Raw genomic sequence first — 10,728 nt, 5'->3', positions numbered from 1 at the left:
GTGACAAACTTTGTGGACCAGCCTTGTGTGGATTGCGCTGTGTTATTGGTCCTCTGCTACACCTGATTCCTTGGCTGATGGTTTCAGCTGAAATATAGAAAACATATTTCATCCACCCAGGCTGTGGCAACTCGGCAGATGTGGCCTGTGAGCCAGTCTTCTCCAGTTGGCCATAGCACCATGTGTCAGGTAAAGGTTTGTATTCTGGGCGAATACTTACTGGTGCGATGTTTTCATCATTGCTCACAGCAGGGGCATCAAACAGAAGAATGGGCTGCAGATAGCTGAAGAGAAAAAAGGCTCTGGGAATTTATTACTTTAGTTTTTTTCACAGGTAAAATAAGAAAGAAAAGGCAGCACCTCTTGGCAAACAGTTACATTAAGTGCAGTTTGCAAGAACTGCGCATGAAAATAAGTTGAAAGGATTTTGATTGTTCATGTAGAAAGGAGACGAGGGAGAGGTAACCTGGTAAAAGAGAATTAAAAAGGTAGTGGTTGCAGAAGGTAGCTTGGGAACATCTGTTCTGCTGCTTCTAATGACAGAACTTGGGAATATTCATGTTAACAAAAAGTAGAAAACGAATATGCAAAATGTAACAATTTTTGTTCTATATATGATTAATTGTGGAACTCACTCCACTAGAAATGTTTAAGACAACAGTCAAATTAGAATCAGTCGCTCACACAGGTATAAAGAATTGCATTAACAGTAACAACTACATATAGAAAGATAACAAATGCTGCCCTTAAGTTTCTCAGTAATTATCAGAAGCAGCAAGGTGAGGAGTAAACTGCTTATTAGTGAGTTCTTACATCTGAGTCAGAAACGTTTCATTTCAGCTTCTGCCAGCTGGCACTCTGGACCGTGGATACAGTCCGGGGTCACAGTTTATATTACGGCTGCTACACAGACAGCATCACATCGATGGATTTCACTTCAGCTTCCCTGGTAATTTTGTTAAACACTTGCCAGTGACTGTGACTTGATTCTGTTCAAGAGTTATTCTTTCAAAGTGTTTTTCTTCTCTCTGAAGAAATAAAATACTCTGAAGTTAATCAAGGACCTTGTGTGCTTTTTTATGTGTCACAAGGTCACATATCTTGGGCTGATGACAGGGTTGCAAATGGAGACAAAGTGGTCAGAGGCTGCACTAATCCCTGGCATGAGGGGTATGGAGGAGCAGCAAATAAAACAGGACCTATGTTAAGTGGATGGGCAAATGCTTTTGAAAAAATCCTCTAAATAAACTAATTCCTCTTTTCCCTACACGGACCCCGCTAACATTGTTTTGTGTTCACCCTGGATGCTCGGAAGCTGATCCCGAGAGTTTTGCCTTCCTGAGAGCCACGGGACCCAGCACTCTGTCCGTGTACCTGTGGAAATATTCCTTGGGTTCAGCTGAACAAACTGAAACAACCCGTGCTGCCCTCAGTCTTTGTTATTGCTTGCTCACCCTAAGTCCTATGTGCAGATGCTGCCAAAGGAAAGTTTGAAGAAGTCTGCCTGACACAAATACTTTCATGATTTCCGTCAAAAAATCATGCTGGAGATACGTTTATATTTTGTTTATTTGCTTTCCTACTAAATATTCCTACCTCTCACACTCACACGTGCTATCTCTGCATGAGCCCAATGTTCCTCAATTTGAGCTCAGATGCCACAGTGATGGGCACAAATAATGATACCACATGAAATGCAACAAAATATTTCAGCAGCAAGTATCTTCAGGAGGGTGGATTGTGTTCATTGCTCCAGCAGAATGAAATTCAGCATTTCAATGAAAACAAGCAAGCAGTGCCTCTGGGCAGCACACAGCTTCTGAACAGCTTTGGTGTAGTGGGAAAAACAAAACAAAACAAAACCCTATCGTTTATATGAAAATTTTGATTCAGGCTCACTGTATATATGGATGTGCGTATATATGATTTTTAACTTGTCCTACACAGCGGCGCAGCTACAGGTGGCATTCCCTCCCCTTTCTACAGAAATCAGATGAACATGTTTTAGTTTTTTCTCCTGCAAAAAGGAGGGGATTTAGGCACCCAGAAACCTCATGCATTTCAGACGCTGGAAGTTTCAAAGCAAACAACAAATTGCCTCCCTCCCTTTTGCGGTCCAAGGTTTTGAGCTGCGTCACAAGCAGGGACTGAAATGGGACTGTGATAACTCTGCACGGGAGGCGAGAGCCTCGGTATTTGCTTTACTTCCAGCCTGGATGCAGCCTCTGGCACAGCAGTGGGACAGCTGGAATTTGAAGGATGCAGGGAAAAAAAAAAAAAAAAAAAAACAACAACAACATCTTGAAGTATTTATTTTACTTGAATGCTTAGATAAGACCCTTTCGCATCTCAGAGCACATGCTTATTTGGAAATATTCAGAAATAATTAATAATAATAGGAACAAAACTGTCTAACTCTTCTACTGAGGACAGCTGCAAAGCTGTAAAATAATATTTCGTGCTTAAGTGTGGGCAGTTTATCTTGACGCTGGCTTAAATTGCCTTAGGTGAGGAGCAAAAGAGCTTATATTGGCCATGGATCTAGCCCTGGGACTACAGGTCAGGCCAGTGACCAGGGAAAAAGAGCCTCACAGTGCACAGGCAGGAACCCCCCTACTGTCTCCAGTTAAAAAAATAGAATAGCAGAGAAATCCTCTTTTCAGTTGAAGGCACCTTAGACAGCTCTGGCAGGACACATTCATCCTCGTGTTCCCCATGGGTCACAGTGCAGCAGCAGATTTGGGCACTGAAGTGGCCCCATCTCAACAACATAGAGGTCCCTATGGGACAGGGCAAATTCATCAGGCAGGACAACCCCATGCAGGGCAGGACAGCCAAGGGAAGGTTTGGGTGATGGTGATTGCCTCTTTGGCAAAGGCAACCCAGGCCAGGGCTCCTCTCTTTGTCCAGGGCTGTGGGTGATGCTGCGCAGTCCATGCAGGCAAGGCAGAAACCCGAAAACTACCCTCTTGCTGCGGGTCTCCCTGACAGATCTGTTTTGCCACACTCAGCTCTTTTCTTTTTAATGCCGCTTCCCATCCCGCTTGAAGTTTTTTCCGTCTCGACCAAGAGTTTCAATGTCACCTTTTCGAATATCATCTGCGATCCCCTCCTTTACGGGGGTTGCCCTTCCCCAGATCATTTCTACACGCTTTAGAAAAAAAAAAAAAAAAAAGAGTCACCATCACCATCACAGTCTTCCCTCTTAATCTTGAGCTGTGCATCTGCCCTGGCTGGGACAGGCTCACGGCACAGCCCAGCGGAGGCTGCACCGGGGACCGGTGGCCGTGGGGAAGCCGCGGGGCAGGCAGGTGCCCCGGTGCCGCAGGCGGCTCGGCCTGGGGAGCCGCAGTTTGACGCCTCGCTGGGGCCCTGGAAGAGCCAGGGCCTGGCGGGGGGGCGGGGGCGCTCCTGGAAAACCTGGGTTCTGCCCAGAAAAGGACTCTTGGGGCTGGGCTGCCAAACAGGAGGGATGCAAGAGCTGGTTAGAAAATTCTTAAAAATATACATATTTATGCATGCAAGCGCATATATAGACATTCATATATATGTATGTGTATTTATATATGCTTATATAAATCTATAAATATATGCACACATGTATGCGCATCCCCTAAGTGCCTGCCAGGCCCGACACCCGCCCCAGGCGGGGGAAGAGAAGAGCGAACCCCGCGCCGGGGCCCGGCGGTGGCAGCCGGGCAGTCCCGGCACCCGGCTGGTGTCCCCACGGAGACCGCGCCCGCCGCCCCGGCCACGGCCACGGGCACGGCCACGGGGATCGGGCCCGCGGGGCCGGAGAGTGTTGCAAGGGGTGGGTCGGAGCCGGGGAGGGGGGGACACCGGGAATGCCCCAGGAAGAAGAGACCCCACTCCACGAAGTGGACTCCGCAATCCCTCGCTTCACAATTAAAAATAAAATTAAAATAAAATAAAATATTGCGAGGGTTATGTAGGGGTAGGATTTTTTTTATGGCAGTGTACGTATTATATGAAGGTAATTTGGGTGCTATGAATATAAGACGAAAATACACCTAATTCCATCATCATATAGATATATATATTTCACTCTCACCACATAAATACAAAACATCCAAATATCCAAAACATTCAGAACAAAAGTTAGTAGCAAGGGCTGAGCGCTCGATTCATTCATTGTCTTTTTCGACTAGTTGCCTAGAAACTTCAAACGTAAATAATTTACAATAAAATTACTATTTTCTTTCGGTCCAGCTCCTTCTGTCCAGTTCTGGCCTATAATTAATTCTATACACTACAGCAACCATTCCACTTTTTGTAATTTTTTTTTGGTTACAATTTGGTGGCACGTATTTATACAATTTGTAAACGCCATGTGTTAAAGTTTAAAGAAAAAAAAAGAAACTTAAAACCAAAGTAAAGAAATACTTCTTTTTTGTTTTTTCCAAAGAACTAGCTACGTACAGCATCCCTTTTCTGGCAAATTCAAGTACCGAAATTGAACAGGAAATATTCGATCCGGAATACTAGAAAATGAAATACATAGATTTCTGGAGAAAATAGCAGTAAGAATTATGAAGGAAAAAAAAGATTGTTACATAGATGTATTTTAAAGTACAAAAATAACAACAAAGGATACGGTTTTTATATTTTACGTTCGTTTTAAATGAAGTGTGAGCGATATACGAGAGGGTTATTTTAGGAGGAAGGAACGGTAAAGATTTTTTTTTAATCAGGTGCGCATGGAAATTATTTGGAAAAATGAAATAGGAAAAAAAAAAAGAAAAAAATTACCATCGCAACAGATCTGGATGCAAATCGAGTCGCGACTTCCGTTATTTATCTGCAGATTTGCTTTTGCAGATAAAGTCCGCAGGACTGGCCCGTGGGAATGAAAAAAAAAAAAAAAAAAAAAAGGGGCGTTGTGTTATCTCGAAGGGAGAGACAGTTTTATTCAAAATCTCTGCAGCCACTGGTTTCTGTCTCCCCGCTTCGTGCGTGTATTGTCAAGGCAGTCCGTTCCGGCCCTTCCCACGTTCAAGATTTATCATGAAAAAGAAAAGTTGCTGGACGTTTTCCTGGCTGGTATTAGGGGCAAACGTCAAGGACTTTACCCGGGGACTGTAGTGCAGTGAGTGTGGGTGAAACGGGAACCACAGGTGGAGCCCCCAAACCTCTGTGCTTAGGAGTCACTGAAGTCTGGGGGGAAAAAAAAAAAAGGGGGGGGGGAAGTCACCTGGTGGCTCCATCTTCCCCTCTCCGAAATCCTCCCTCGCTTGGCGTTGGCTACAGACGAGCCGAAAGAGCCCGGCCAAACCGCACCCTGTCCGCTCTGCCTCTCCGTCCCTTTCCTAACGGTGTCAAAGCAAACGAACAGACAGACATCCCCCCCCGAACGGACAGACGGATACCCGGGCCGGCGGGGCAGGGAGAGCCGCGGGGGCTGCCCCGCTCTTGCTGGGCTCCGGAGAGGGTCCCCCGGCAGCCGCCTCACCTCGCCCCGCGGGCACCGGGCCCCCGCTCCGCCCCGGCCGCCGCTCCGCCCCGGCCCGCGGAGGGAACCGCGCCGCGGGGCTTGGAGGCGGCGGCGAGGGAGGGGGCTGCCGGCAGGCCGCCGCGCCGCCCGTCCCATAAATACCGCCACAAATAGAGACTATAAATATAAATACGGGGAAGTTACTTAGAGTCAGTCCAGTGCTTTTTTCTCAGCGCTTTCTTTATTGTTGGTCCGGGAGTAGGGCTCGAAGGCGGACGAGCTCAGGTAGCGGGCCGACAGTTCCTGCAAGTTGCCCGCCAGCGAGCCGGTCACGGCCAGGGGCGCGGAGGAGAGCCGCCCGGCCACCGAGCCCAGCAGCGCGGGCACCGGCAGCCCGAACAGCCCGTGCCCGGCGGCGGCCGCTCCGTGCAGCGCTGCCGGAGGCGGGGGCCCCGCCGCGCTGCTGGCTGCTGGCGGGTGCGGGGAGCCCCCGGCGGGAGCCGCCGCCGCCGCCGCGCTGCCGCTGCCCGCTGCCAGGCCGGGGCCGCGCAGCGCCGAGCCCAGGGCTCCGGTAGTGCAGGGCGGCAGGAGGCCGGGCAGCCCCGGCGGGGAGAGCAGCCGGCCTTGCTCCAGCAGCCGCAGGACGCTGCAGGTGGCGGCGGTCTCGGACACCACCGACCGCAGCTCGGAGTCCTTGCCCTGGTCCTTTTTCTGCTTGGTGCGCCGGTTCTGGAACCAGACCTTGACCTGCAGGCCGGGGAGAGAGGCAGGGTCAGCGGCGCGGGGAGGAAAGGGAAGGGCGACCCCCGCCAAGGTTGCCCCGGGACCCCGGCACGGCTCCGGGGGGTACAGGGGGAAAGGCTGCGGGGGAGGGCAGGAGGCGTCCGGCCCGGTACGGGGAGCGTTTTAAAAACGCACAAAGCGACAGGTGCACCCCGCAACCTGTCTGCTCCCGTTTCGGAGAGGGCCCGGGGGGAGCAGAGGGGAATCCGGGAGCCCTTATCGCACTATGTCTTTAACCTGACTTAACTTTATCCTCCTTTACTGTACGCCGGTAGTTCTCTGGGAGCTGGATCCAGCCCTTTCCCCAGCGCTTTTTTCTCTAAGCCAGCTCAGCCGGAGTCCCGGCACGCCCACGGGCCGGACCCCGGCCCCCAGGACCGTGCACGGCGGCCCGGCGGCGGCATCCGCCCCGTTCGCAGGGATCTCGCACCGCTGCCACCGCCGCTGCGGCCGCTCAGATCCGGCTGCCTTCCCTGGGTGTAACCACAGCTTTGCACTTCTTCCCCAATCTCCCAGCCTGGACAGTTTCTTTCCCCTCACCACTCATTTTAAACAATATATGACTTTGAAAAGGAATCCTGGAAGCCCCTCCAAAAAAAAAAAAAAAAAAAAAGGAAAACATACCCAGACTAGAACAATAAGAAAACCATGGTGGTTTCTGTAACCTTCGAGCTATTGAACTTGTCATTTCTATCCGGCAGGGGAAAGAAAAAAGCTAATTAGCTTGTCAGGGGAATTTATTGTTGTATGATATTTTGCGGAAATATGAAACCGGCTTTCAGAAGTTTGGTCTTTTTAGATGCTTTCCCGCACTCTCGTATAGTTTTAACTGGCCTGACCGCCCCCGGGCCACAGCCACTCTACTCTGCAGAATGGAGGGGAGATTCTCCCCTTCGGAAATATAAGGACTCAAAATTAGGGCCCAAACTTCAGTCTCGTCCCCGGATCTCTTCTACCCAGGAAAGACAGCTCGGACCGAACGTTTTTAACCAAGCAGCTCCCAAGGGAAGGTGCCAACTTCTCCACCTGGGGTTTTAGCAGCTATTTTCTGCTCGTTGCTAGCTGGGAGCGGCTCGGCCTCTCCTTCCTTCTCTCCGGCTGCCGCCGCAGCACACCTCCGCGCCCGGGGGACACCGGCACCGAGGAGCCGGGGGCACCGAGCCCCGGAGGGGCCAGGGCGGCTCCCCGCGGATCAGCGGCAGTGGGGAGCTGTGCCCCGGCCTGGGGAGGGGTTTGGCTTCGTGGCCAAACTCCCGCGGACCCCTCGGGCCGGGCCGCCTCACCGTGTGCGGACTCACGGGGCCGCGGGAGAGCCCACAAGGGTGTATGTCCCCCACACGCAGGGCCGAGTGGCCCCCTTCGGCCAGCAGCCCCCCTCCGGAGCTCCCCCTTCCTTGACCGCATATAGTTAATAGAGATCCCTTGCCGGGACGCCTCAGCCACGCACTCCTCAGCTCCATCGCGTACCTCCCCCCGACCGGACACGCGTGGGCGGCCTTTGCCTCTCCAGCGGGCCCGCGACCCTGCACGACAGCAACCGGGGGGCCCGGTGCGCAGCGGAGGTGCCCGGGCCGGAGAGGGGGGGTCCCACGGAGAGAACCGGAGTCGGCGCGGCGCAGGGCAGGAGAATGGGGGGCAGCCGGGGCTCCCCGTCCCGCTGGGGCTACCTGAGTCTCGGAGAGATTGAGCTGGCGGGCGAGCTCGGTGCGCTCCCGCCCCACGACGTACTGGCAGCGCTGGAACTCCATCTCCAGGCGGTAGAGCTGTTCGGCCGTGAAGGAGGTGCGGGTCCGCTTGGGACGGTCCAGATCAAGCCCCTTAGGCAGAATAATCTCTCTGATTGAACCTTTGGCATCTGGCAAAGAAAGGCGCAGTCAGTTTTACATGCAGGCAACCCTCCACTCTGTTTTTGGTTTTGTTTTTTTTGCTAAATTTAAAAAAAAATATTTTTCGGAGGGAAAGAGTCGCCATAGAGCCTTCAAGACCGAGATCCGAGTCAGACCGGAGCAGAGTCCCTGAGACTGCGGCACTGCACCTGGCCACTACACCCAAGGAAAGAGAAAAAAAAATAAACAACAGAGAAGGAAGGAGAGGGCGGTGAGGGCCCGGGGCTCTGGAAATAGTCCCCTCGGCCCATTTAAAAATTGGCTTGAATATATTGCACTGATAGTACGACACTGCGGCATCACCCACGGCCCCTCTGGGAGGCTGGGGAGAGATCCTCCAGGCCGGGCTTTGTGCTTCGAGTGCAGGGCTATTCTTTGTTCCCCTCTGGGCTCCGGATTAGGGCTTCCTGGAAGCCGACACACGCACCCAGCCGCCCCCCAAAATATAAAACCTCTTTTTTTTTTTTTTTTTTAGAACAAGTTTCCAAGAGCTTTCAGGGGATGGGCAGCGCTGCCCCCGAACTGGCTGCCTGCCCACCGCGAATCTGGGGACACCTCCAGCTCACCCAGCATCCCGGGGAAAGCATCGCCGCCACCGCTGCTTTGGAGTTTTGGCTAACAGGAGAAGAAGGAGGAGGGGGGGGGACCAAAACGAGGCACCAAACAGCCCGCAGAAACCTCGCTTTTCTAGCAACCCCCACCGAAAGAAAGCGGGACAAATCTTATTAACACGACTGTCAAGATAGAGCCAGATTCATGTTACATTAAAGCCTTCCCAACTTTGCTTACCGAAATTTTACCTCCTCGGTACGTTTTAAATCGGAGACAATCACATCATTTTAATCTGACCCCTCTCTGGGTCAATCGGTCGCGCAAGGATTAATTATTGTTTACAAGGCCTGCCTCGCACTAATTTTGTTCCGATCCTTTCCTCCTTCTCCTCCCCCAAAATGCACCTTAATAAAGCTGAAATTTCTGCAGTTTTGTTTTTTTTGTGGGTTTGGGGTTTTTCTGAGGGAGCAGGAGTAGAATGATTTAATCCGTTTAGTCGGGGAGGGAGACGAGGGCTGAGAAAAATAAAACGTAAACTATCAGAAGAAAATAATTAAAAAGCCCTTTGTCGTTCCCCCGTTGATTTTAAGGATGCTGGTTATTTTAAAATAGCCCTTTCTGCTGGGATGCCGGGCGCGGGGAGAGGGGGGACAGCCGGAGCCCCTGCCCTCCAGAGAAGACCTTCCTGCCCACTCCGTCAGCCGGGCGGGAACCGCGGCCCCGCGCCATTGTACGCGGGAGGGATGCGCGGGCGCGGAAGGAGCGCGCCCGGCCGGAGGGGCAGAGCGGCGGCCCCGCCAAGGGAGCGCTGGTCCCGGCGGGGTCCCTGAGGGGATGGGCACCCCGGGAAAGCTGCAAAGCCGCACGAAACAGCGGGGCCGGCCTGGTGAGGGGCAAAGCCGAGGAGGAACCACCGCGGCTTAACTTTCCTCCGAGCCGCTGGCGGAAATACAGCGGAATAAAGCCGCACCGGCGAGGGGGCTGCAGGGCACAGCCCGGCCGGGATGTGGGATCTCTCCTCTGGAGCCATATGAAGGTCTTTCCACCCAGGGACGGACCATAGGCAAAGCAACAAAATCAACAAATCTCCCGGGCGTGAAGAGAGCTCACCTTCCCCCACCCTCACCAAATACCTCAAACTCATACCTCTAACTAGGATCCTCCTGCAATAGTCCGGGTCAGCCGAACTAGATTTACTTTTATTACAATCTTCCGTAGCTGTAGAGGCAGAAAAAGTCCCTTGTTGATCCTTCAAAAAAGAAGTAGAAATATTTCCTTCAGACCCTTTGCTTTCTTTGCCCTCTTTATGTCCGTTCTTCGAGACTCGGTTAGCTTCAGTCTCTGAACTGCATCTAACGTCCATTTTGTCTTGTTTCCCAAACATGTAGTGCAATAAAAACAAAACAAGAGAAAAAAACCACCCAAAAATATAGAAGAGTAGTAGTAGAAGAAGAAGACGAAGTCTATGCTGGATATTGCACGGCTTAGGGTCAGATCGGTGGGGATCTGAAAAGCACCTTGAGTAAGGAAGGTCGGGTTTTATCCCACTGGAAAGGCAGCGGCTTCCTCAGTCCCAGCGTCCTTAATGTGACGGTCCAGCTTCCCAGAGCGCCCAGTGATCAGGTACTCAACAGTACAACTCTAAAATGATTTAATGTCTGCCTTATTACGGAGACATGTAGTTGTTAGACACACAGAGGGACGCGCACTCGCTGTTTCAATTGATTACGGGTAATTTTGCAGCCTCCACATTTAGGTTACCTCATGAATACACTAAATTGTTTGGATAATATATCAGATCGTAATGGATGGTTTGTGTGCTTGTCCCCAATCAAGTAGAGTTTAGCCAGTGAATAAACTGAAATGATTGGTCTTGCTTTCAGGAAACACACAATCAAAAGACTGAGACTTCCAGAAAAAAAAAAAAAAAAAAAAAAAGAGAGAGTAAAAAAAGGGGGGGAGAGGGAAAAGAAAAAAAAAAAAAACTTTTGACAAGATTCACCCTGAATTGTTAGCACCATTAGCAGCCATTATTAACTTTCTTCAGTATGCCTT

The 10,728-nt window shown here is 51.4% G+C and overlaps 1 protein-coding gene across 1 annotated transcript; it reads right to left on the bottom strand.

Moving 5' to 3' along the window:
- Positions 1 to 5,662: 5,662 nt before the first annotated feature.
- Positions 5,663 to 10,057, bottom strand: VAX1 (ventral anterior homeobox 1). The gene is made up of 3 exons (XM_065639374.1): positions 9,820 to 10,057; positions 7,903 to 8,090; positions 5,663 to 6,199 (listed from the first exon to the last, which is right to left on the bottom strand). Exons 1-3 carry the CDS (start codon positions 10,055 to 10,057, stop codon positions 5,663 to 5,665), a joined length of 963 nt encoding a protein of 320 aa, XP_065495446.1.
- Between the last annotated feature and the right edge of the window lie 671 nt (positions 10,058 to 10,728).

Source organism: Caloenas nicobarica, chromosome 7, assembly GCF_036013445.1.
Source record: "Caloenas nicobarica isolate bCalNic1 chromosome 7, bCalNic1.hap1, whole genome shotgun sequence".
Classification (NCBI taxonomy): Eukaryota; Metazoa; Chordata; class Aves; order Columbiformes; family Columbidae; genus Caloenas; species Caloenas nicobarica.
Note: the sequence above shows the minus strand (reverse complement) of the source record. Positions and strands in the feature narration are given on the sequence as shown.